Source organism: Hippocampus comes, unplaced genomic scaffold (assembly GCF_001891065.2).
Source record: "Hippocampus comes isolate QL1 unplaced genomic scaffold, H_comes_QL1_v1.1 scaffold266, whole genome shotgun sequence".
Lineage (NCBI taxonomy): Eukaryota > Metazoa > Chordata > Actinopteri > Syngnathiformes > Syngnathidae > Hippocampus > Hippocampus comes.
The window spans coordinates 113,083-140,953 of record NW_017804839.1 but is presented as its reverse complement, the minus strand read 5'-3'; the positions used below and the strand labels follow the sequence as shown (position 1 = coordinate 140,953).

Genomic DNA, 27,871 nt, shown 5'->3' with positions numbered 1-27,871 from the left:
AAACAACAGCCCCAATGCTAAATCTGTGTCACAATGTCACTGCCTTTGGGCTTGCTGCAAGAATACAAACTGTTTGTCAAGAAGAAGGATGAAGGGCAACTACTTTCAAAGATGTGTTGACAAAGACGAGCATCCTTTCATTTTTCACCATCGAATGCATTGAAGCAGCTGAAATCAGAGCCCTAAGTGGACTGGTTCAAGAACATTTAATGATAAACAGCCTCATAGAAGATAACGGCATTGTGCTTACATTTGAATATCAACACAACTTCATCAAATCTGCAATTGACTACCAGGTCCTCAGAGCACCTCTTCGCCACAAAACCCATTTGGGCTCATGTAATGGCTGCATAAACGTTATGAGGAATAATCTTCTCTGATTTCATGTGATTACTGGGCAGCACGTTGATCCGAGGGCTGAAGGCTGTATGTCGCCGGCCTGGCAAGCAGGCGCTGCAGTCTGCCTATTAGCCCAGGAAAGGGCTAATGGGCTGACTCTATTGTGGTCCTCATATAGCTGCCGATGCCTGCCTCTGCCAGCCACAGTGCGTGGACCATCCTCTTTAATAAACATGAGCCAATTTCAGACCCAGACCCTCTCAGATGTTGCCTGTCTCCATGTCATTAATTTGCTTTGGAAGCCCAAAATATATGTGACTCTACACAACTCTCAGAACAACAACAAAAAAGGAATTGCGACAAAACTGTAATGATTTGGATTATAAACATAAATTCCACTGATTAAATGGTGATTCATCCATGTTCATCTTTCTATGGTTAGCAACAATGCTAATAAGTGGTATAGTCACCCTAAATTTACCTTTTGGTCGCAAGTTTTCTTTTCTCATCTTCTCCTGGATGTCAGTTTCAAGCAGCCCACTTATTACAGTCACTTCTTGCACTTAAATGCACCCACAAGTGGTCCAGAAGCCCTGCACTCAATCAGAAGCAAAACACTGCAGGATGCCCTGCCAGCTTCTCTCTGTTTCACTTTGTCACACTTTGCCCTTTTTCCATCTCTTTGCCCCTCTTACTCCTTCCTTCAGCATTTTGTTTCCCTCTTTGCTAACTCCCTCCCCCTTTTACATTATTTGCTTAATTTTTTTTTGTCAGTGAGCTGATGAGGGACATCAATAAGCGGATGAAGCTGGACTCCAAATACAAAAATGTCCTCCCCTGTGTTGTCTTAGACAATAATTATGATTTGTCTGTTAAGCTTAGACTACAGCAGAGGGGATTGTAGTTTAAAGCAGAGGCTTTAGTGCAAAAAAAAAAAAAAATCATTTATAACTCTTTGTGAGGCTCCTCATTATGTGTGGGCCTGATTCATTAAGTAATTGGTTTGCAGTTGTTTACATGAGTATTAAGGCCTTCTATTCAGGGCCTTTGAGAGATACAATGTGCAAATGTTGCATGTTATGAATGCAGAATGGGAGGCGGGGGGCCAGTCCCATTGGCCAAACACTGCACTTGGATGAAAAGCGAGAGAAAAGCACTGGGTGCTGCTTTGCATAGCAATGACCGAAGCCTTAATAAGATTTACAGATTAAATACATGCAGTCTATACAAGATGCAAAGAGATACTCTTAACACATTTATGTGTGCTCATTTCACTATTATGGGGGTTGAGAGAATAGTCTTTTTACATAAAATGTGTGTATTGTATTATAACTGCTAGGGAAGCAACTGATCTGCAACCTTTATTCAGGATTTGCCCATTACAAATCTTTTGCTGTTTTTTTGAATGCTGAAGTAAAATCACTTTGTGGTTGAGTGGGAATGAAAGGAATAATGCATGAAGGAGTGAGTCTTAATAAGCAGCTGCACTCCATGTAAAGACCACTTGTTCCCCTTTGTATGCAAGTGCATGCCACTGCTTCCTCTAGTGCAAAGAAACATTGTGCTCCTTTCTCCCATGGACATTTCAGATATTACACCGTCCTTATTTTTATTTAGCAATTTGAAATACTTTTTTTTAAAATTAATTTCACCGTTTTTAATCGTCAGTAGATGACCACACACACACACTCACACATAAGGAAAAGATCCTCTCACCATCAGCCGGTGTTATTGTTGTGCCTAGTGCCTGCTTGACAAAAACCTTGACACAACAATTAGTGGTTTACAGCTTTGCCACGGACAACAGGATGTGCTCAAGCATTCGACCTCAAATCACTCAGTGTCAAAATCAGAAGCGCTCTCTTTCTCTTGTGGGTAGGCGATGTGTGGATCTCTGACGACTCGCTGGGAGGAGCGAAGGATGGGAGAGCCAAGAGAAAGGAACGGAGGGAAGGGGAGGTCCATAGATAGAGAGGGAGGAAGAACAGAATTGGGTTTCCGATTTCAAGAGGGCAACATGTTACCTGCTTGCTTTGAACTAAAGAAAAAAAAACTAATTTAAAATGAGTTTTACATGACTAAAATATGTTCTTCCATCCCTGACCAGCTCTGTTCAATATAAAAGAATGTTTTGTTTTGTTTTGGTTTTTAAACCAATCTAAAACATGACAAACAGTAAGTGATGATGGAAATCTTTAGATTTAAAATTGATATATATTTTTTTTAATGTTGCATTTATCCATAGTAGTACTCAAAAGGGTGATGTGAAGCCTCTCACAATGTAATCACCAGTCACATATTTGAATACACTTGCACAATATAATGAGAACCAATGCACGCTCTCAGCAGAAAAAAAAATCAACCTTCAAAAATTATGAACAATATTGTTAATGTCCTGTCAATAAAACATTGACAGTCTCCTGAAAAAACACATTTTAAAATACAATCATCGTATGATATGTGGGTGGCCCAATGCACAACTGGTTAGCATGCCAGCCTCGCAGCGCAGAGGTGCAGGGTTCGATTCTGGCTTTGGCCTTCCTGTGAGGAGCTTGCATGTTTTCCCCGTGCCTGCGTGGGTTTTCTCCGGGTACTCCGGTTTGATTGAACACTCTAGATTTGTATTAAATTGTCCCTAGGTGTGATTGAGCACTATTTGTGCTGGCTGGCAACCAGTTCGGGGTGTGCCCCGCCTACTGCCCAAAGACAGCTGGAATAGGCTCCAGCACGCCTGCGACCCTTGAGAGAATAGGCGGTTTAGAAAATGGGTGAAAGGATGGATATATTTTATGCACATTTTGCTCAACTTTGCAGCGTCATTGGAATCTTGGTATGTCGTCTTATTTTTAATACACTTTTTCCTGTTTTATCTCCTTAGATTGTGCAGGTGCAGTATAATGTGAATTGTTAGTGTTTTTGCGTGGTGGCTTTGTACGCTGAGGAAAATTGTCCTTTTGTTATTTCTCATTATATTTTACCGCTGGTCACACTAGCAGTCAAGCACTGTCACAGGCTGTCCCCGCTGGACTGCCTGCCACTATCCAAAAGACTGTTGTGATCACAGCTGCTTCCACTCACTTGTAGTACAAACCCATTGCCAGCAGAGAGCACTCACATGTTAGAGTGTGCCCACTCATGGTGCACTCACAGTTGCCTCTTGTTGTTTGCCCCCACGAAGGGTGACATCCTCCTGCCATTCAGGCCCGCTAGAGTACATCCAAGCTTAGCCTAAACATTGTTTGTGCGGGGGTCACAGCTGGGATGGGTGTAGGAGTTGATGGGAATGATGAGGTGATGGGTCTACCTTTACCTTTAGACAAGCTCCGCTGTGCAAAAGTGCTGTTGAGCTATTAACATTTGTGTGTGGGTGGCAAGAGCTTAAAAAAAATGCTTTAGCTTAAAAAAAAAAAAAAAATGGAACTACGGTAAACAAAAGCATTTTTGTTTCTGTCACTCAGTCTGGATTTGCAAGCGATTGTTAAATGCTTTATAAGCATTATTTTTGCCAAACCTTATGTTTTCCAATGCATTACAGTATATTCAATTGGTCATAGCATAGCTCTTGGACTATTTTTGATGTTATTTTTAGCGACACAAGTGGAATAAATTGTTGGTACTTTTGTGTTAATGAAAGAAAAACCTAGGGTGGTCACAGGAATAACTTGAATCAGACAAAAGTAATGATGAAGGAAACTGTAATGAAAATTAATTAACGAAAATCAGACATTGCTTTTGAGTTGTTGTTCATTCGAATCAGAACTGGTCAAAAATGATGTTAACCCTCGAAACGATGAAAATAAATATGGGGACGTGCTCAACTTCTGTGTTAGAATCACAGGTGTCTTCAAACTTGTAATTGGTCAGTCGGCCTATTTAAAGGGTGACACTTAGCCACTGTGCTGTTTGGTGACATGATGTGTGCCACACTAAACATGGACCAAATGAAGCAAAGGGAAGTTACATTAAGATAAAGGCTATTAGACCATCTCTAAAAACGATAATGTGCCCCACTGTTGCCCATATTAAAAAAGTCAAGATCCACGGGATCATAGCCAACATCCCAGCATGCAGGAAGAAAATAGAGACTGATTATATGAATGGTTGCAAAAGAGCCCAGAACAACCCGAACCAGAAATTGAAGGTCAAAGTCAAAATAAAATCAGTGTCATATTTGTTTGAGCCATCGTGGACAAGCTGCTGAAATTAAAGAATAAACAGCCGAAACTGAAATTTGCCACACTGCATCTTGACAAGCTACAAAGCTTCTGGGGCAATACCCTGGCAGAGTTGTCAAAACTGAAACTTTTGGGCAAGACAAATCAGCTGCAGAACACTGTCCCAAATGTGAAACATGAAGGAGGCCTGGTTATGTTCTGGAGGCGGCTTTGCTTCCACTAGTATTGGGTGTCTTGAATCTGTGCACAGTCCAATGAAATCTCAAGACTATCAAGGTATTCCACTGTCCGAATGTCACTGTCCAATATCAGAAGGTCACGGATCATGCGTATTTCAACAGAGTAATATGAACCACAATTCAAAAGCAATGTCTGATTTTATTTAGTTACGTTACTTTTTTTTTTTTTTTTTTGTCAGTTTCACTTTAATCCTGTGAACACAGTAGGTTTTTCTTTCAGAATCGGATGGGTACTAACATGTTTTCTCTGTAAGTATAGTGTATCTGGAAAGTATGACCTGCGTTTTCCTTTTTCAACATTTTGTTGTTACAGCCTCATTTCAAAATGGAATAAATTCATGGAATGAAATTAATTCATTCTTTTCCTGAAAATTCTCCACACCGCACCCCACAATAAGTTTTTTTTGTTAAACATTCTTTGCCATTTTGAAAAAATAAATCATCAAATATTCGCAGCCTTTGCTCAATACTTTGTTCATGCATGTTTGGTAGGAAACACAACCTCAAGTCTTTTTGAATATGCCACAAGCTTGACAGTTTCACACTTTCCTCTTTGAAGCACCTCTCAAGCTCCATCAGGTTGAATGGGAGCGTCGGTGCGCAGCCATTTTCAGATCTCTCCAGAGATGTTCGGATTCAAGTCTGGGCTCTGGCTGGGTCACTCAAGGACATTAACAGAGTTGTCCTGAAGCCACTCCTTCATTGTTTTGGCTGTGTGCTGAGAGTCGTTGTCATGTTTGAAGTTAAACCTTCGCCCAGTCTGAGGTCCTGGGCATTCTGAAGCAGGTTTTCACCCAGGATGTCTCTGTACATCGCTGCATTCATCTTTCCACCAATCCCGACTAATGTTCCAGTTCCTACTGCTGAGAAACATCCCCACAGCATGATGCTACGGTCACTGTGGTTCACTGTCAGGGTGGTTTTGGTCATGTGATGAGCAGTTCCCTCCAAACACAATGTCTGGCATTCACACCAAAGAATTCAATCTTTGTCTCATCAGACCAGAGATTTTTCTTTCTCATGGTCCGAGTGTGCGTAAGGTACCTTTTGGCAAACTCCGGGCAGGCTGCCATGTGCCTTGCACTAAAGATTAGCTTCACTCTGTCTGGCCACTCCACCATTCTGGCCTGCTTTGTGGAGTGCTGCAGAGATGGTTGTCCTTCTGGAACATGATATTTATATCATGTATGAGTTTTGAAGTCTTGGACATGATTGTATAATTGCCACAGAATAATCTCGGTGATATTTTGTAAATTTCTACAGAAGAATAAATGTATATTAGTGGCATGCCGTCAGGGACTTCTCTGCAAGCTTAAACCTCAAAAGGGGTGTTCACACGGCACACATTTGCTTCGGGGCTGCACCGATGTATTTTGTTGCGATATATCTTACACCGGTGCAAATTTTGTGGAGCCTTCACACGTACAAAGCCGCTGACGAAAGAGAAGCGCGTTAACCCCAGTGCAGCCCCACTTGCGTTCACGCGGCAGTTTCTGCAATGGTGCAATACGACAGTCACGCGGAAGTAAAACATGCACATGCGTAAAGTGTACTTCCTTTCCCCCGCCTTGTTAGTGACAAAAATGGTGTCTTCTCCGGAGAAATAAACGATGTGGTCGATTATCAGATGCCGTAGGATGAGAGAGAGAAAAGAAAGATGGCTGAAATACAGAAGAGCACGAAAACAAGGTATCCTTCCATTTATTCAGCAACAAGTGGACGACATCGTGACGTTCATGGCCATGTGGACGGTCGCCATGGTGTCACCAAACGCAGAGAAAACCACATGGATGAAGACACGCAGTTCTGTTTGGTGGGATAGAGTTGTCAACGGTTCGTTTACTCATTCAGACTGGACATCTAACTTCAGAATGAGCAAGGAAGTATTCGGATATGTATGTGCTAAGCTTCGCCCATCCCTCTCACGTGTAACGACTGCCATGCGAATGCCGATCACCCTATGGAAACTGGCTACCAACGCGTGCTACAGAAAAATAGGCACTGCTCAACAATTCCAACTTTGTACTTTGCATAAATGTGTAAATTATTCGATACATTTATTTCCAACAGTTATTCATCTTCATTCAATATCGTGTGTCCTCCTCGTTATAAAATGTGTGTCTGCTGTCCAACCTTTGGACATATCTGTGTGTTGAAAATGTTGCCAAACACCTTTTGCGTTTTTCCAAGCAAAACTAACTACTACCAATCAAGCCACACGTGTAAGAAGCCTTCCTTTAATCTTTTTGCATCTGCTCCTCCGAGTATTTTGCACGTTCCAAGGCATAAAATGAACAGTATGGAAACTTTGCCCGTTTGGCAGACACAGATGAACCTCCAGATTTATTTTATGTCCGCACTGAATTTTGTGCCCATTTTTGTTTCTTTTAAGTTAGCTATTCAATACAAGCGTGCTCGAGTGTTAACTCGTTAAGTAGATGATAACCTCAGGTCATAGACATCATTGAAACCCTGTTAAACACATTTAAAATGGGAATGTAAATGATTTGTTGGGAGTATACGTGTCTTGTTTTAGAAAGCAGCAATATACTGTACACTGTATTTTGGAAGCAAAGAACTGAAATGTAGTCAATGTAATTCTCGGTGTCCGGCTGACTGTGCCGAAATTAACTGAGGTGAAGAAGATGAGATGAAAAGATGGTAGTGAGTGAGAAGATGACAATCCAAGAGGTCATTGGTTTGAATTGATACATATGATAAGAAAAAATGTATTTGTCCCACACTGGGGAAATTTGCCATTTGCAATGGAGGAACACCTGAATGGTTGAAAACATTTTCCTCCTTCCCCCTTTTCCTCCTCTATCTAAGAAAAGCAACAACACGGCATTGAAGAAGCACACAAATATGCAATATGGATGACAAACGTGCGCTAACATGGGAGATAGAAGGTAGATTGAGGATATTAATGGTATCTGCGATGATGTAAATTTGAAGGGGAGGCCTTTTAAAGTGGAACCGGGGCCTTAATTGCATATGCATTGAGTTAGATCAAAGCTGTTTCGGAGGTCACACATTTACATCGTGATATCAGCAAAGCTATGGGAACCCGGCAACCCTGCCTTTGGATTGTTTTTCAGTGGAGGACCTTGTAGAAGAATTTTTGTGCATTTTCAACAGGAGCAGCCAAGTTCTCCTTGATTATTGTTCAAGTTTAACCAGTAATCTTATCTCTATGACACATAGTTGCCAACCTATAGAAATTCATTTCCACAAAATAATGCGTTTCCATTTCCACCCCGATAACTTTCACATTTCAAAGTCTCTATTTCACGTAACTAATTTTCCATTTGCCGATTTTGCTGACTACGAACACCTTTATAAAGTAAACTTCATTATAACGACCATTTTTTTCTCACAAAATAGTGGAAAGGCTTTCGTTACTAGCTAATTTCGGTACTGATCGACTCGCACATGGTCTAAAAACATGTCTGGTAAATAGAAGCAAATCTCGCTCTCTGTGAAGGCTAAAATTGTCTCTCACTTTCGCTAAGCCGAGACTAAGAATTGGCAAAGTCGACGATTTTGCGTAATGGCAACAAAATCATGGCCAACTGATTGATAACTTTTCATTTGCTGACTGAATGTTTTCAGAGATTAAATAGGAACACTACAGTTGTTTGTTTCATGTCTTAATAAAATAATTTTTCTTCATACTGCATACATGTATTTGTAATTGATATGTTTACACATCGTAGTTGGCGACATTTTATCAACAAACTACCATTATAACGTACAGATTAATTTTGGCCCTCGAGGTGTGTTGTAATGAGGTTTGACTCTTGAGTGTATGTGTGAGAGATACATTTATATATATATATATATATATGAGGTCTCCAAGATACAAACGCAATGAGTTCTGAGAGGCTGTTTGTAAACCGAATTGTTCATAAGTAACAACGAGTTCATTCTGGTATTAATTATTGCCCCAGATTATATTCTTTTGGGAAAGTGTTTCTCCCGTTTGAATAACTGATACCAATCTCAAGCAGGTGTCAAACCTGTGGTATACTTTGCCCTTATGTACACCTTGGCACCCCAATTCATTTTTGTGGTGATGTACAACCAGAATAGTCAGAAAAACCTCACTGTCTTTTTTGCAAATATACGGTTTTGAAATCCAGTGTGAGACAGTGTTACAACTCCCACTTTTACATTCTGTCATTTCAAAGCAACTTGCCATCACTACAACGAGACAAAAACTGATCATTGCCTTTGTGTTTGTAGGAAAGACAAGGTGAACCCCAAGATTTATTCTGCCCTGCAGTCAAAAGGTTAGTAGCGTATTGAAAACCACGTAGTTCACTTGAAAACGTTTGTAGTATACATATTAAAATGAATGACTTTTATGTATTATTTATTTACCAAACACCACTTGCAATGGATTAAATGCTGGATCAGGGATGTGACCCAATGAAATGCAACAACTCTAAGCGCAGAACATGGATCTTATTGTTAGAATTTTCCTTCCATTGAGGATTGTGTTTATCATTACAATTATTAATATCTCTTTGATCAGACTCTCTTTTTCTCTTTCACTCTCTCTCTCCCTATATATGTTTCTCTGTTCGGCTAGATTAATTAGGAGCAGAGCGCATGGTTCTCACGCTTACAAAGGAAGGATACAAATACAGTCTTGTTTACATGTGTGTGTTCCACTTGGCCACTCTCTGCACTTGAGTGTGACACGGATGAACCGTCTATAAAGACTTTGTCAAAAGTGGTTAATTGTGTAGGACAGGCATATAGAGACAAAGACGTTTAATATATTTCTGTGAATTTAAGTTTCACGTGAATGCCAGCCTTTAAAGTGAAAATTTCTTTCCAAGCAGCTGTATGCTTTTTGAGGACTTGTAAGCCAGAAATCGACCTTCAAACTAAATCCCTTTGAGAGAACTTGTAAGCCAGAATTAGACCTTGAAGGTAAATCCCTTTTACTGAAAAAGTAAAATGCACATAATACTTTTCCACAATCATGAATCAGAAACATTAGTGGCCTGGTTTTTGGTAAGCTCCTACATTTCTGATTAAATGAAACCATCTTGAAGTAATCATTACCCGAACCTTCACTGATTTTTGAATGGGGCAAGATTGCCATCATTGGGATGTTAGTTGTTTTCATCCCCTCATTACTGCTAACTCTAGGTACACCCACGTGATTTCATGTGATCTCATACAAGAGCTATATCAACAAGCCTGCCTTTAGACAAGGCTCATTTTTATTTGCACGGTCACAGACATCCAGCGATCCATGCATTCCCTCTTGTGTTGAGGGTCGCGGGGGTGTTTGAGTTTATCGCAGCCGACTGAGCGAAAGGTGGACGACACCTTGAAGTGGGCGGTCAAGAGACATGTTCGTGTTCATTACTGCAGTGTAAATCTACTCAGCATCATTGGCCTACACCGTATGAAGAGCCGTCGGGGACGTACAGTAATTCAGAATCACCTGCCACGCACTGTGCAGGTCCCATGCCTGGATAATGGGTGGCTTGTGTCGGGAAATGCATCCATCGTAAAAACTGTGCCAAACAAATCATGCAAGTCACTCACCGTGGCGACCCCGATGGGACAATTTGAAATTAAGTTAACCACCTACTGAAATGCTCTCATACAAGTGAAACACTCTTAATGGCTTGCACTTGTGAAAGGCTGTCTCACACGCACGACCAAATTGTGTATTTGAGTACATGACAGGACTTCAGTAAAATGTTTGAAAGGATTTTATAGTTATAGTTATATTTCATCCATTTTCTAATCTGCTTATCCTGAACAGGGTCACGTTAGCTTGATGGAGCCTATCCCAGCTGTCTTCGGGCAGTAGACGGGCACAGAACTGGTTGCCAGCCAATCGCAGGGCACACATAGACATACAACCATTCACGCTCACAATCATGTTCCATTAACCTGCCATGCATGTTTTTGGAATGTGGGAGGAAACCGGATTTCCCGGAGAAAACCCACACAGGCACGCCGAGAACATGCAAACTCCATACATACGGGAAGGCCGGAGCCGGAATCGAACCCTGCACCTCTGCACTCTTAAGACATTAAAACACACTGCATAAATAAAACATAGCTTACCTAAATTACTTACAGTGCAAGAAAAACATTTTAAATATTAATTTAGAAAATGTTTTAAAAGATCTAAATCCGCATCAAGGGAAGCATAGTTTTTTCTTCATACTCAAAACAAATGACGAGAGGCTGCCATTGAGGCAGTGGGCTCCTTGACAGGGTGGGTGGGTGAGTGGCGCGGCCTCGCTGCCAAGCAGATGTGCTGGGGCAGAAGCGGGCGAGGAGGAAAAAAAAATGTTGGGGGAATTCCACCCGACAGCAACGATGCCTAAAATAATTAATGAATATTATATTACATGCCTTTGTCCACACCGGATACACCAGGGGTGTCAAACTCATTTTTGGCACGGGCCACATTTTAATTCCTGTTTCACTTGGAGGGCCGTTATGACTGAAACTATATCAAGCAATCAAGAATAATGTTTTATTCAATTATTGTTTAAGTAACTGTAATGAGGGGTTTGGTAACAAGAAAATGCTTAGAATATATCTCTTATTTATTACATATGAGAAGTTAAAATTTTGGTAGACATTTTAGAAAGGATCATGGAAGTTGACATATTTGAGCTGCTCTCACGGTCCACATGAAATGATGTGGTGGGCCAGATCTGGCCCCTGGGCCTTGAGTTTGACACCTGTGAGCTACATAGTGAATTTGGTGTCCAGTTCATGTACAGTAAGACACAGAGGCATTGATTTTGGCGATGAAAAATGGGCATTAGCGGCATTGAAAATGATTCCAGTTTAATTTTTCTGAGAAAAAAAATACATAAAGTAAGCTCGATCGTGAAAAATTGACCATTTTGACCTTTGTTTCATTCACTCCTTTTAATCTTCTCTGACAGCATAAAAATGCCTGAGCATTATTTTTGTAAAAGAGGAATAGATGTACAAGATTTTTTTTTTGTCACAAGTTTAACTCAAATGATATATTGAATTGTTCAGGTACAACCTAATCTTGTGTCTTGTGATGATATAGTATACCTTTATCCGGTGGAATGGATGGCCAACTGGTGTCATGAGTCATCTTATTTCTTCTTGAGCAGAAATTCATTCACCTTCCAGCCTTCAACATGAATTACACTTTGAGCTCATTTGAATGTTGCCGCAGTACAACATATGTATTCATAACATTGCTCGTCAAGATAAATTGCATTTATATAGTATATACAGGACTGGCTAAAATAGAATGCACTGAAATTTTATTTGTGCTATTTCAAGGTTTGCTTTAGCTATCAGCACATTCAAATTCTTGAATGTCGATTGAGCAGGTTAACAAACGTAAGCAGATAGATGATCTTTAGCGTCATACAATTGTAAATATTCGACAGTGGTGTCAAATTTCTTTTTTTTTTTTCTTTTTTTTTTACTGTCTGTTGTAGACCTCTGGGAGGAGTCAGATGACACAAACTCCGAGATCGAAGCAGCCTTGCGCCCTCAAACTTTTGACACAAACGACGACAACACGGATGACTTCTATGACTGATGCTTGCCCGGTGATGTGTTCTTCAAAGTTCTACGTTTCAATAAAAGGGCTTGTTCACACAGCTTGGTTAATGTTATTTTCCACTCGGACTACTAATATCGTATTCTGCATTGTAAATTTGGTACAGTTGTCATAAAAAACATAATAAAGTTGGCAACTCTCACGCCGCATGTGAAGAGTTGCCCAACGCTGTGCTGTTAACCCTGCTTCAGTCTCTTTATGTGAACAACTCTCCCGGCTCATAATAGCAGCTCGAAATAGATTAAACTGATCTTTTAAAGCGATTTGTTTGCACTGGACTGAAAATCATCCATTTTGAATGCCGCAAGCATCTCCGAGTGCTCTGCCTTCGGCATGCTTGAGTGTAGTGATGTGAGTCACCTGTTAAATGACAAAGCACAATGGCCTCTCGGCACACTGCCGCATGACCCGTGAACCATCTGAAGAGCAGCGTCCCTCCGCACTGTACAACCCCCCCCCATCCCCCCGCAGGTTACAAAGTGTTAGCATGGCCCAAATGTGCTTGTGTCGGTTCTACAGATGCCTTTAATTGTGCAAATGATTCAGGATTAGCATATGCAATAGTCGTCTGTATTTTATGTTGTATTGAGCCTACCGTGACCAACAGGGGCAAAAAAAACAAAAAACAAAAAAAAACACGACACACACATCAACTAAAAACCACACAAAACAATTGCAAAACTAAAACGCTGAAAGAAATGCTACACAACGCTGCAAACACAGAAATTATGCCAACATGTGAAAGGTAACGTTTAACTCATGGAGTGATTTAAGATAAGAAAACCTTTATTTGTCTCACAATGGAGAAATTCCCAATTTACAGCAGCAAAATTATGAAAGGGAGAAGTAGAAGAACAAAAAGTATATGGATAAATATAAAATATAAATATAAGCATATCAAAAATGGGTAAGTGGGGATCAGGTCTGTCTATTCAATAGCCTGACGGCAGTCAGCAGGAATAAGCGGCGGTACCTCTCCTTCTTGGAGCAAGGGTGTATCAGTCTCTGGCTGAAGGAGCGTCCCTGTGCTGTCAGGGTGGCCTGGAGGGAGTGGGAGGGTCTGTCCATCATAGCTTTTAGCTTGGCTAGCATCCTCCTGTTGGCCACTTCCTCCAGAGTGTCCAGGGAGCAGCCTAGGACAGAGCTGGCCCTCCTGACCAGCCGATCCAGTCACTCTTTGTCCCAGGCTGAGATGCTGCCTGACCAACAGACTATGCCATCATGAATGGCTGAGGCCACCACAGAGTCATAGAAGGTCTTAAGGAGTGACCCCTGAACTCCAAAGCAGTTTTCTGAGCAGGAGTTTTCTGCCCCTTCCTGATCAGAGCGTCCATGTTGTTAAATTTGGGCATGCAGGAGACATTACTGAAAAATTTGTATGTTCTTTGAGGAAAGCCACTTTCAAATTTGCGCAGTTAATTTGATTTGATGTTAGATTAAGTGCAGATGAAAGCAAATACAACTCAACACATTGTCAAGCAATGCCATGGTTTTGCTCTCATGCGAGATGTTGCCGTTAGCTAGACAACCAGAGGTTCTGAAGTATGTGCGCCTTCCATTCTACCTGTACCTTTCTTTTATTTTCAGTCACTAAGTAATCATTTACAGCAAGGTCATTTGTATCTCCCGCCTCAATTAAAAATTCATTCATTCGGATGCGGCCTCCTCGGCAGCTTCTTTGGTATGTGTGCTTAAGAGACAAAAAGCTGTGCTTTTAATTATACAAGATTGTTTTGGTCCTCCCCCCCTCAGATAACTCATCATTATCTACTTATTTTTTACTTAACTGAGACTTAAACAATCTTTTCCACCCATGAGCACGGTTGGTGTTTTAAAAAAATAATCTCTAGCAAAAAATTGTGATTTTTATCCTTGAGGGTTGAAGCGACAACATTTATTCAGTGTAGCCTAACTCATTGTTATAGGTTGTCCTAGCGAATGCCCCTGTTTTCGTATTAAGAAAATATTGTATAGCTCCTACTTGCTGCACTGCTATTTTTCTCGCTTCAATGTCTATGCGTGAGTGAGAAATGTTTGCACTACTGCACTGTATCTTCCAGCTTATATAGGTAAATAAGATAACCAAAACAATACTGAAATACGTATGACAATCATGGTTTTCAATTATTATCGGGGAAAACAGAAGTTGTCAGATTTTTTGGGTTGATTACCAGTTGAAGTTTGCATCCTATTTGGTTCATTTTAAACATGGTGTTCCAAATATTGATTCATGGTTTTGGACGGTTTCCTAAATCAATATAATTGACCTGTGATAATGTCTCTCTCGATTAGCCTGGGAATGCCTTGGAATTCCCCTGGCAGAGTTGGAAGAATTTGCTGGGGAGAGGGAAGTCTGGGCTTCCTGCTAAATCTGCCACGCCAATGACCCGACCCCGGATAAGCGGTTACAGAATGGATGGATAGACGGGATGTGATTAACACATTTTAGAGAAAAAAATATTTTTGAGTGAGCTGCATGTTTCAAGGCAACAAACTTCGATAACATTTCAAGTTGGACAATGAAACAAACTGTTTTACGTTTTGATTTTGTGTTCGCTTAAACTGCCACTTTAATTAACTGACTGAACACCAGCACTAATTTTATACAAAGTATAGTCCGCCATTATGAGCGGATTAATGAGGTGACCAGTGGACAGTGCTGCGCCAGCTGCTGGCCTGTTGTCAAATACATTGCAAATTTTTCCCCACCCATCTTCTTTTTGGCTCGTTTTCAACTTCACAGAGACCCAGTCCTGCACAAGGGGAATAAAATGTTATACATTAAAATCACTGGAAAGAAGCCACGTAGAAACCAAGACCAGTTAAAATTAATACACGGGGAGCCTAAGTGGAGAGCAAGGGCCATGTGACAATGACTACACAACCTGGGTGCTTACCTTGCATTTCAGTTTTTTTGTTTGTTGGGGGGAGGGGGGTTGTTGGTCACTTTTTTTCCCCCTGCTCCATTAACCACATGTGCCAAATATGTCACAATGTGGTGGTGATAGAAGACCCCAAAAGGCAGGCAGGAGGGAGGAGCAGGGTGAACTTGACAAACTGTATTAACAAAACACTGAGAAAGCTAAATCCAGAACAAACAAAGTCCTGAAAACAACCCAAAGTGACAAACAAAAACCCATGGCTGACACAAAAAAGCAATACAAACAAAATTACATGACAGGAACACACAAACACTAACCAACAGAGCCAGTGACAGCAACAATGACCCGACACGGAGTGGTCGGGCCGGGAGACCTTTTAACAGACAATCTGCTAATGACATGATGATCAACAGGCGTGCCGCTGTAGGAGGAGACCTACGTAGCCACCTGTTGGTCGCAAACAGATCAACCATCACAAAATAAAGTTTTCAATTTCTTTGTATTTGGTAAATATGAAAATTCCAAAAAGTCAAGACAACTCGGGTTAAAATGTTTTTAATGCGCTGGGAGTGTCAGAGCAGCGTGCAGGCGACATTGTTTGAAAAAAAACTTCCAATTAGAAACAGGTTAGGAATCACCTGATTCACCTTACACACCCTTAGTGTCGTCCTTCGTCCACATGTGGAAAAAGTAGCATCACAAAGCAGACCGAGAAACAAATGTTGCCACCACCTTTCCGCTCAGCCGCGCAACGCTTTCACTCTGAGCGAGTGCCATGTGAAAATGCCTTTATGCCTATAACAACTGACTTGCTTAAACAGTTCGAACAACCTCTTTAAAAAGTTTACCTTTAATTAGTCTCATCTGGGTAAGTAATTATAAGACCCGTCAGTGATGGATATCAGTGTCTAAACAGAGAGGAATACTGTAATATCCAAAAACTTTCCCATAGCAAAAGAAGAACTGTGATGTTTAATTAACTGGAATCCTTTTTGCATAATAACTTTGAACATATTGGATATTATTCATTACAAGGAGAACATCTCCGATGGGGCCACTGCATTTATCACTTGATTCAGCAAGTATCTGAAAGTGCAGCGGGTGAACAATAGGTCCAAGGGTGATTTCCATATGAATGATGTCTATGAATGAGAGTGGGTTGTAGACAACGGCTGTGTCCCCATAGTCGGGCCTGGAAGGTTGGCTCCCCTCTGCCCCACTCTAAAAAACAGGTGAGGTTCTAGTATACAAAAGGCCCAGGAGAAAATGTGTTCAGCATGGAGCCTTTTTATGGAGATGCTATAGGAAGTGCGCGTGCGCGCCCATCCGTGTGTGTGTGTGTGTGTGTGTGTGTGTGTGTGTGTGTGCGTGTGTGTGTGTGTGTGTGTGTGTGGGAGAGACATATACACATGTTCTCTGCCTACAGATAGAAAGTGTCTTTGGTATAAATGTTCGTATAAAATGTAGATATATATATTTTCTTTTATTACGCTCCTATATGGTATTGTTGAAATTGCATGGTTTATATAACAAAGTCCTGATGGCGCATTGTAGATCTGTAGCTCTAACTTTCAAATGGCCCCAGAATAGACAACATTACTGTATAACTAACAGGATAATGAAATAGAAGTTCCACAATGGCCTGTCGTTTTTGTTTTTTCCAAGCGGCTACGCCAAAACTCTCAATTAGCAGTTCTCCAAGCAAGTCATTTGGTTCTTGGAGGCCATCTAGAACCCATGGACACCATGTACGGGTGTTTTTTTTTCCGACTGCAGTGATGTCGTGTGTTTGGAGAATGTAAAAGAAGTACCAATGCTGGTTATTTATTTTTAAAAAATAGTTTGCACCATACACATTCAGATGTACAGTCAAACCTCGGTTTTTGTCCATAATCCGTTCCAGAAGGCTGTTCGAAAACCCAAATTGTTCGAAAACCGAAACCACGCTCTTTTTAAAATAAAAATGTTTACTGAACACGTCTGCTCACAATGGAAAGCAACACGAGGAAGCGTCACTTCCTCGTCTACCCGAGGAAGCATCACTTCCTCGTGTAAGGAAGGCGGGAGGAGTCAAATAGTGCATTCAAGTGCGCTCAGTTCGTTCGAGAACCGAAATTTGTTCGTCATCCGAGGCATAAAAAACTCGAAATTTTTGGTTGAAAACCGAATTGGTTGAGAACCGAGACGTTCGAAAACCGAGGTTTGACTGTATTTATAAATCGAAGTCCGCAAAATATGTTTCAAAGGAACTGCACGCAGACCTCCATGGATGCCTGTTGTAAAGTTGGGCCAGGATGATGACAGATCTGCTCTGAAGTGGGCCTGAGTGACTTCAATCACCAAAATCATTTTAACACTACCTGCACCACAACTTAGAAGTGTTTCAAGCTTGTCTGATGTTTAGTCTACTCTCAGCTCTGGGCCTCCTGTCTCCTTATCTCAAGTCAACAGTCTCAAACTTGGACCTTAAACTGGACAGTGATTTCAAACTTGACCGGCAAATTGGTGCCGTTGTTAAATCCAGCTTCTCTCACCTTAGACAGCTGGCCAAAGTAAAACCTCTCCTCTCTTATGAACACTTTTGAGACAGTAATTCATGCCTTTGTCACATCCCGGCTTGATTACTGCAATGGCCTTTACTTTGGAGTGAGCCAATCCTCCATTAAGCGCCTCCAGCTGGTCCAAAATGCCGCTGCTCGCCTCTTGACTGGTACTCATAAGAGGGAGCACATAACTCCTACTCTGGCATCCCTTCACTGGCTCCCCATACATTTTAGAGTTATTTTCAAGATCCTCTTATTTGTTTTCAAATCTCTAAATGACCTCGCGCCACCTTACCTCGCGCCCCTACACACCTGCCCGGCGCCTCAGGTCTGCGGACCAGACATTATTAGAAGTACCAAGAACTAAACTGAGGCTCAGAGGGGATCGAGCCTTTTCTGTTGCTGGTCCCGCTCTCTGGAATGACCTCCCACTGAACATTCGGCAAGCATCCTCGCTGCCCATCTTCAAAACCCGCCTCAAAACTCACTTGTATTCTTTGGCATTCGACTCAGCATGACTTAGATTTGTTCTTGGTTTTGCTGTTTGGTGCTTTCTACCGTCTTTATTACCGATGTGTTTTACTGTTTGTTGTATATGTTAAATTGCTCCATGTACAGCACTTTGTATGCAGTGATGGCTGTTTGAAAGTGCTCTATAAATACAGTTGAGTTGAGTTGAGTTGAGCCATCAAATTGCCCACTGTCGGCTCAAATGCCGAGCACGGCGCGGCGCAGTCCGTCAAATTCCCAAACACGTTAAAAGGGTCTGGCACCGGGACATAAATGCCGGTTTTTATGCCCGAGTGCACGCATGCTGTCCATGAAAATAGAGCCCAATGTGTAGCATCCTTCTTCTGCTTCCACATCCCAACATGGTTAGGACATGAAAATATCTTTTTGAATCCTCCAGTGTGCGAATTCCCACCGGTTGTCACGGGGCTTTCCATGCAACTACAAGAGCCACTAGTTAGCAGCTATTGCTAGTTGTATACCCACACTTGCATTGCCCTCCAACATATAAAAGCAGCCTGAATAACACAGAATATGTAAAACTTACATATTACCAAAAAAAAAAAAAAAAATCCACAAAATGCTACTACTTCAACACACCTGATTCAAACAATCAGCTCATCAGCAAGCTCTGTAGAAGCCCGAAACAATCATCATTAATTGAATCCGGTGTGTTGAAGTAGGGAGAGATCTAAAACAGCCATGATATGTTCTCTCGAGGAACTGGAATTCCCTACCAGTAGTCTAGAAAATATCTCTTGACCGTGGACGGACAGCAAGCAAGGTCAATAATCCGCCAGTGACGAGGCACCTTCGCAGTCCCTAAATACATGGCAGGCTTGATTGGTAACAAGAGACAGATGCACCTGCTGAAGAGCCACGCCCTCCACTCCAGCTGGTGTTGAAAACAAACACACACACAGCCAAAACATGACGCACAGAGAACCATCCAGTCACATGCAGAGAACTTTGTTATGCACTAACAGACCAAACATGGAAGCGTTGTTTAAAAAAAAAAAAAAAATTAAAAAAGGTCATTATAGTTCTTCCATTTTGTAATGATACCAACCATGTTGCACACACTCTGGTCTCTTTCCATGACCCTGCAGGCTAATATGGTGTGGGGTGGGGGGCCACAAGGCTAGGCCATAATGAAGAGTCAAACTGAAACTGTGGCCAGAGAGCTCCAAAATGTAGATTGCCACATTCCTGCTTGAGATGCTTCAAATCGCTTTTTCATTAACCACATTTAGGAGGGAGAGCCAAGAGTTCCTGGTTGGACCTATTCCCATGACTACACACACACACGCACACACACACACACACACACACACACACACTTCTCCCCAAAAGCTCACAAAACACCTTGACCACACACACGTACACACACTCATCTTTTGATATCCCAATTTTCATTTGGAATAATTAATATGAAAAGATGGAAAGACATCGTGGTCTACATATTCCTATGAGACAGGCATGCAAAAGCTGTTAAAGCCAAGTAGACAAATTAGTATTCATGCAGGTTTTCCTGTTGCAAGTCATTTCTCCCCACTGGGACATGGTTGTAGATTCGGCAGAATGGCAAAGGCTCATTCCTGACTGTATGAGCAAAATACCACCACAGCACACAAAAGCCAAAGTAAATCAATTTCTGTGACCTGCTAAATGCAATAGGCTGCATTATGATTCTTTAACCCTGCCTATGAGCGAGAAAACATGGCCTGTGATGGGAGGATCATCTGCTGCCATACAAGCTCTTGTTTTCGGAATTTATGTATACAACATTATGCATCATACGTACCATTATTCACTGGAAATAAGCAATTGCTTTAACGCAATTGCATTTTTTTTGGGGGGGGGGGGGTCAATCAACCGGGACTCACAAAGCACACATTTCAAAGGGACAAATGGCCTTTTTGCTTTTAGCTGCATTGGAAAATGAAGGTAAATTGACATGTTAATATTTCAGCAAGGCTTGAACTGGATACGACATATAGACTGGTTCACAACATTTAGGTTGTTATACTGCAAAGGATTGCAGCTCTGGCATTTTGCAAAACATTATAAAGGTTATATGCATTTAAGTGAGCCAAGAACATGGTCTGATATTTGTTTGGTTCACCTGTTCACCTGTGGGATGTTCCCAACTGGTATTTGATTTGCATTCCTCAACTTTCTCAGTCTTCTTTGCCACTTGTTCCAGCTTATTTGGAATGTGGTGATGCCATAAAATTCTAAGTTCATCATTATTTGCTTAACAACAATTAATTGTATCAGTTTGAACTTTAAATATCCTGTGTATTTTATTCAATTAAATACAGGTAGAACAAGACTTGCGTATCATTGTACAGTATTCGGCTTTTATATATGTTCAACGCGACGTTCCAATTTACCTGCTGCCTTTGTACACATAATTAGGAGCAAGAGGAAGAAGATGCCGATGACACGCAGACATGATTGTAGCACTTCACCAACTCGACTCAGCACTGCTCACCTCAGTTTGAGCGAGTCAGATTTCCAGAATCTTGGGACAACTGCAGAAACCACGCCTCATTTATAAAAACAAAACAAAACAATCATTTGGAAATAAACGGGCCAGCAAACAGGATCAGTAGAGGATAATGAGAGTTTACCTGTGACCAGACTGAGGGCAACAGGAAAACAGAGTGCCACAGCAAAGTGGGGGCAATGATCTCTACTACTGCAGCATCCAAAGCTGAGGAACAGAACAGGGTAAGCTAACATTAGAGTGTGACTTGATTTGTTTGGCAATTCCAGTCAGATGTGGTCAAGAGGTATAATGATATGGCAAGGATAAATCTGCTCAACCAACGAGTTCAACAGCAGTTTCTGTCATGACATTGTCAATTGTGGGGAGAATTGTGACAGCCCGAGTGGGAACAGCGGATGCAGTGAAGTCACACTCGAGCAGTCAGTCAGTGTGAATGGGTCTGATTGAACCGATCGCACACCAGCTACATGAAAGTTACCCATGTGAACCACTGCTCTGCAAATTGCCTAAATTTGAACCTGTAGACATTGTAATTAGAAGGCAATCATGACTCTCAGTATGTACTGAGCCCATTTGGTCTCCTCATCTAGCTTGGGCAGTTCTCAGCTGGACTAGCACCTCACTTTGGATTTTGGCTAAATTTATTAGCAGTTATTAGCTAATATATTAGTTATTAGTTATAACAGTTACTTATTAGAGTAAGTCAGATCCATATTCTAAGCAGCCCCAAGTCAGCAATGTTCTGGAAGATAATTGCATGTTACATGCACACAGATGTCAGCATTGTGATTGAATGCAATCTCCTAGGTACGCCGCCACACTTTATTCATGGTACACTGTCCCACAGCCACTAGAGACATGCCGTACGTGTGCCTGTCTGCAACACATCCACATATTTCCTGCTCTGCATCTTGCCCCGAGTGCACAAATAATGCTAACTGACATGAAGGAGTGGTTGCAGTATCTGTGTAGAAATGGGATGATCTTGTCCTCATTGCACGTGACACAACCTGCTGTATTGCTTTTATATGTTTTTCCTTCTTCCTTTTGCCTCTCGGGAGAAAACACATCCATGCTTTGCGCAGCTGAGTCACAGGAAGGGGCATTAATGTAATGCACTGTTGATGGATGCAATCTGTTGATGATAGAAATGTTAACAAAAGGTGACCAAAGCATATTAGCCCAAGACTCAGCTGGGGGAATGGTTGGACGCCCTGTCATTAACACTGCCTATTATCTGCGATGTAGCATGCTCACTAGCACTCACATGGGAATACGGGGTTAGCCATTAGCATTGATTCAAGGGATCAACGGGAGTCTACTAACTGCCTACCATGATTTGTTTATTGCTGGGGTTCTTCTTTGGAATAACATAACATGAACTGTGACGAAGCTGTAACTACGGCGATCCCTCGCTATATAATGTTTCATTCTTGCAATTCTCTCTCTCTCTCTCGCTCTTTCTCATATATATATATATAAATACACACACACACGCACACACACCGTATTTTCCGCACTATAAGGCTTGTGGGTCCCAGGCGCATCGGATTATAAGGCGCACTGCTTTTGGGTGTGTCTTATACTGCGGAAAATATGGTGTGTGTGTGTGTGTGTGTGTGTGTGTGTGTGTGTGTGTGTGTGTGTGTGTGTCTGTGTGTGTGTGCGTGTGTGTGTGTGTGTGTGTGTGTGTGTGTGTGTGTGCGCGCGCGCGCGTGCGTGCATTGTCTCCATTCCTGCTAAAAAAACCAAAACAAAAACAAATATCTGTCTCAGCCTCTTGTCGGACAAAATTGAACCAGTGTAAAAATCACTTGACAGCTGTGTAGCCACAGCCAATCAGAGTCCAGTATATTCATTAATAGAAGACAAGCTCAACATCTGTGGCAGGCCTGCCCAACCCGTGACTCGCAAGCTGCCTGCTGCTCTTTGACCAGTTTCATGCGGCTTGCTGGGCACAGCACGCTATTACTAACCCCATTCATTGTGTGTGTGGGGAGCACGGAATAGAGCACAGAATGGAGCATGGCTGGGGGACATTTGCTACAAATGCAAAAAAGCTCAAATTAAAAAATATATACGTCAATTCCAAGAGCGCCAAGATATAAAATAGATAAATTGAAGCCCCTCAGCAGAATGAGGGAACCCCCAAGTGCAGCATTCTCCACGACACCCTACAAGGACTTCAAAAAGGGTCGGGTATTGTGAACTGCTGGTTGGGAGCCACCCCTTTGGCCCCTCCCACAGGTGGTGAGTCTATGAGAAGAGGGACCCATGGTTCCATGTGGTACCAGTGACCTGCACCCAGGCAAGGGAAAATGACATCCATTCGTATTTTTCATCATAAGGGCTCACATGACCCATGTTTTGTCTGGTAACTCACCTAGGACCTGTCATGTTAGAGGGTGCGCAGTTGAGTGAGTTATAGGCAAAACACTCGCACAGTCCGTTTTGTCTTCACAACAATGGTGAACATCTGTGCTATTTATGGTGGCTCTAATTGCTCAACTCGAGATAAGAAGTCATATTTTTTGATACTGGCAGTGATTGTAATCTCGGAAAAAGGTGCCTAAACATTTTTTTTTATTGCATCAATATTTCTTCAGAATTTTGATTACTTCAGTGTTGATGTACAATTGTTTAAATAATGAAAAAACACTGAATGAGATTGTGTTTCCACTTTTGACGATACTGCCGCAATCGTACCTCCATTTCCAAGGTGGGGAAGTAAGTAACATCACATTTTTCTCTCTGTTGCCATGGTGAATGACCATATCGGTACTCCATTGATGATGTCGTTTTGTTGTGGTCGTACATGTGCTTAGCTGAAGGTGAGCGTACTCAGACTTGATGGAATTAATTCAGATCAGCTGGTGGAACTAAACTGAATAATCACAGTTTTCTATTTCAGAACAAGTCAAACCGACACCATGGTGCTCGGAGTGGATAGATGAGGAAGTCAACCCAAAATTCAGGTTTCAACTAAGTGTTTGGTGAATCTGCTTCCTGAAATCCCCCCTAATTCTATCTCAAAGCTGCAGACACAAGAATAAACACACAGTATTGGTGATTTTTATTTCTTAGACCACATGTGTCAAACTCAAGGCCCGGGGGCCAGATCTGGCCCGCCATATCATTTTATGTGGCCCGCGAAAGCAAATCAATCATGTCAATTTCCATGATGCTTGTTAAAATCTCGAACATTTTAAATTATCATATGTAATGAACAAGAGACATATTGTAAGCATTTTTTGTAACCAAACCCCTCACTACAGTAACTTAAACAATAGTTGAAGAAACCGTTTTTATTTGGTTTCAGTCATAATGGCCCTCCAAGAGAAACGATAATTAAAATGTGGCCCACGACAAATATGAGTTTGACACCCCTGCCTTAGACAGTGTCAATCAAATGTAGATGGATTTTTACTTTGCAATCATAAATTTGTTGATATAGCTCAAAAATCTTAAGCCACATACACACATACTAAAGTTTTCAAAAGCGTGCCTGAGCTGAAAATGTGACAGACAAAAATCGAAAAAAAAAAATGGTGGCTGCAGATGCCAAATACCCCTTGTAACAGTGCGGATTGGCAGTGAATGAGCTGTGACATATAAAGAATTTGAAAGTTCCCATTAGATCGCAGCATATGGCTGAGAGGTTCGCATGTTGGCTGTCAGTGGTAAAAGGAAGAGTGAAATCGCACAATGAGAGCCATCACGCCGAGGTTGTAAACTTGTTTGGTGTTATTGCATCATCCAAGCACAAGAGGCTAACAAGTGCCCTCAAGTCTTACGGTGCTTGTGCGAGAAGAGGTATTTTGACAATTAGCGCAATAAAAATTGGGTTCCCTCTACAGCGGCGCATGGAGGGCTATTCATATTTGTTTCACACAAGCTGAAAATAGGGCTGGCACGTTTTTTTCATCCTGATAAATCGCACAAGCACACTACAGCGTCAGAGACTAACAAAAAAAATGACACAACACAATGGACACTGCCAGCAAAATGCAGAATAATGAAGATGGCCAGACACTGCACTTAAACTCAATTATAAACTTGTAGTATAAACAACAAATTATGAATTGATGTACAATAGTTTTCAAATTCAAGATTCTTTTTCTGTTATCCTCTTCACACAACTACAGTACCGGTATACTCAGTACTGGAGCTGTGCTTTATAGACAGCATTTCGTTTCCTGGTATTGATATATATCCAGACAGACCTTAAAATGACAAGAAAATACTGTACCTGACAATGGTTTAATATCTGTTTATGTGTATTCATAAAATATAAACTAAAGTCGAGACATTGTGTGAAATATAAATACAAAAATACAAAACTGTGCTTCAGGTTGTCATTTCAAGTACCCGATCAACCATTTAACCAGCAAATTATTTTTTTAAACTATACAAAAGACAGAGGTTTAGATCGCATGATAGACCTCCATCTTCATTTTTTATTCTATCAATTTTTCAAGCTCACATTTAAAAAAGTGACCTGGATTTATGTCTATGGCTACCTGGTATTGTTTCAGTCATTCCATCAGAATTGAATTAGCACAGAGGAAAGTGAGCATTAGGCAGACGCTTTGACTTCCCTGGACATACCAATTTGAGCTTCTGATTTCTCATTGTATAGAAGACATTTAAAAAAAAAAAGTCCAGCAGCTGCGATGGACACATGAAGTTGAGCATTAGTACAAGAAAATCACAACCTCAATGAATTGTATTATCGTGATTATTTGTTTCTAACTGCTGGAAAAGTTCACCAAATACCAGGTTGGACCGGCATCTTCATCCACTATCAACTCGCCACCAGAGGTCCATACAGTATGTCTTTGGTGAAACTTATGTCTTGTTCGTCTACCAAAGAACGAACATTTGGAGCGACAACACGAAAGTTCTGGCAAACACGTGTCTGCAAAGTACTGTCGGCTTCGAATGAAATAGACGTTAAAATTTTCTTTAAATAAGTAGTGATGGCCACGCTATGTTTACCTGCTACGTCATGCGGTTAATGCTGAGTACATGACGCTCGTAAAGTATCAATAACCCGACCATGGTTGGTGTATTTCATTTATCGCTTGTTGTCGGTCTAGTTTTGTTTATATCAGGTCGATAATTGTGACTTTTTCTCCCAATATCGGACTGACAGTTATCTGTCCGATAGTTATCCTGCATCCCTGGTTGCAATAATGTGTTTTGTCCAATTTGCGTTGCCAGGGTGGTATCCACTTGTTGAGTTTCAACAGTTACAATTGTCATCATATGTAAGGTGTCTTTGAAAATGGAAATTAAAAAAGTTAATTTTTTCGCGTCTTATCCGTGCCATTGTCTTTTTATCTTCCTCGCCGCCCCCGCATTGCTAATTGTGTGTGTGCTACTGTACCGTGGAGAACTTTTGAAGGAGTTGAGAGCTTGAGAAAGCGTGAAGGGCAGTACGGTCAATCAAAGGCTGCCCCGTCTTCTCTCCGCCTTTGCCTTAAGGTCTTCCTGATGGTAATTCTCTGATTTGACTTTGATGTTCCAATTTGTGCCTGATGAATAATTGTCTGGTTTGCTGATAACTTGTGGGAGTCAAGTGTATTCTGGTGGCACTCAATGCAAATGGGAGATATTTGGGTCCTTCAAATCACAACAGTAGCCCCTCAGCATTTGCCTCGCTGCACAGTGAGCAAACTGACCAATTAGCTGTGTGTGAAGCAGCCATTTTTGATTGGAGCAATCAGTAAACATCAAGGCCCCTTTATGATTGTGTCCCTGATTAGATAAGTTGTCACTTAAGAAGTTGTTGAAGATTTTAATTTATCGCCTTATATTGCTGTAAAGCATGGTAATTACCTAATCCATTCTCTACCGTGTAGCACTTGGATTGAAATTTGTTCAGGCTGTCAATGTTGACAACCGTTATTTATTTATTTAATTATTTATTTTTAGCAACATATTGAAATTAATCTCGAACTGAATGGAATCCAAAGGAATAGCTGAGCAGGGGGCACAGATGGAATACGTAGATGTGATTTGACATGAGAAGTGGCAGACTTGCCTTAATACAAATAACCTGAATATACTTTAAAGTAGCACTCGCTAGCTTTATTAAAGTCAGAGTGTGCCTGCCTGTTGGCTCAAACAGTCTCATTACTCGTTGATGGCCACAGAGTAATCTGCATGAATAAGAACACCTCAATATTCAAACCCATCTTCGAGTGTTTCTGCATTAAAACCTAATTAACATTAAAAACCAATTAACGGACAAAAGACTGATCTAATTTAGATGTCAGAATGCTGACAAGCAAAAGTTATTATTTGGGAGCTCGTTAGTAAACATGTGCGGGGAAATATGAATCTTGAAACTGAATGCTGAGATCAAATGACGAAGAGAGAACGTGTTCTCGGTTGATCACAAAGGATACTTTTCAGAGCCACCTCCACTTCCCCCTCCCACAAAACTAACCCTTCGATGCACAAGTGGGGTCAAAAATGTAAATGTTTGTCATTTAACATTTTTATTGATTCATCTTCCATGTATTCCTCAAATAGGTTGTCTTTGATATCATTTGTATTTTTCATCTACGGTAATTGTTACAGGTTATAAGTAATTATGATGTATATATTTTTTTATTCATACCACAATTTTCCATAGATGAGGTCAAAAATCAGCCCAAGCGCATCCTTGGAATTTCAATGGTTAACCTTCCAAACCTTTGATTTTTGTCAGATATGACTGTCAGGTTTACATGTAATGTTGAAATTATTTAACAACATTGAAATTGAAATTACATACAGGGAAGCGTGATCATGTTTTTATAGCTCATAATAAATGTACTGTTATGATAAAAGAGCTTATTTTCCATATCAATGAGGATAAGCGGTTCGGATAATGGATGGATGGATGCATTTTTTGTGATAGCGGTGTGTCATCATCAAAGGCTCGATATGCAAGTGCGCTGTAGCGGCCCAGCTAACCGATATGCTTATGCCGCAGCCATGTTGGCAGATACAAAATTCCCATCTGGCAGGTGCAACATTCCCATCAAAGACTAATATATATATATATATATATATATA

At 41.1% G+C, this 27,871-nt stretch overlaps 1 protein-coding gene across 3 annotated transcripts in view; it reads left to right on the top strand.

Annotated features, from left to right (window-relative positions):
• The window catches only part of kiz (kizuna centrosomal protein), a 33,936-nt gene extending 21,403 nt beyond the window's left edge, over positions 1–12,533 (top strand). For 2 of the 3 annotated variants that reach the window (XM_019869788.1, XM_019869780.1), the window contains 2 exons: positions 8,999–9,045; positions 12,229–12,533. In XM_019869788.1, coding sequence (XP_019725347.1) covers positions 8,999–9,045; positions 12,229–12,332 — 151 coding nt within the window. In that variant the 3' untranslated portion in view covers positions 12,333–12,533. The remainder of the gene's footprint in view (positions 1–8,998; positions 9,046–12,228) is intronic. The other variant, XM_019869797.1, reaches the window with a different exon arrangement.
• The last annotated feature ends 15,338 nt before the right edge of the window (positions 12,534–27,871 follow it).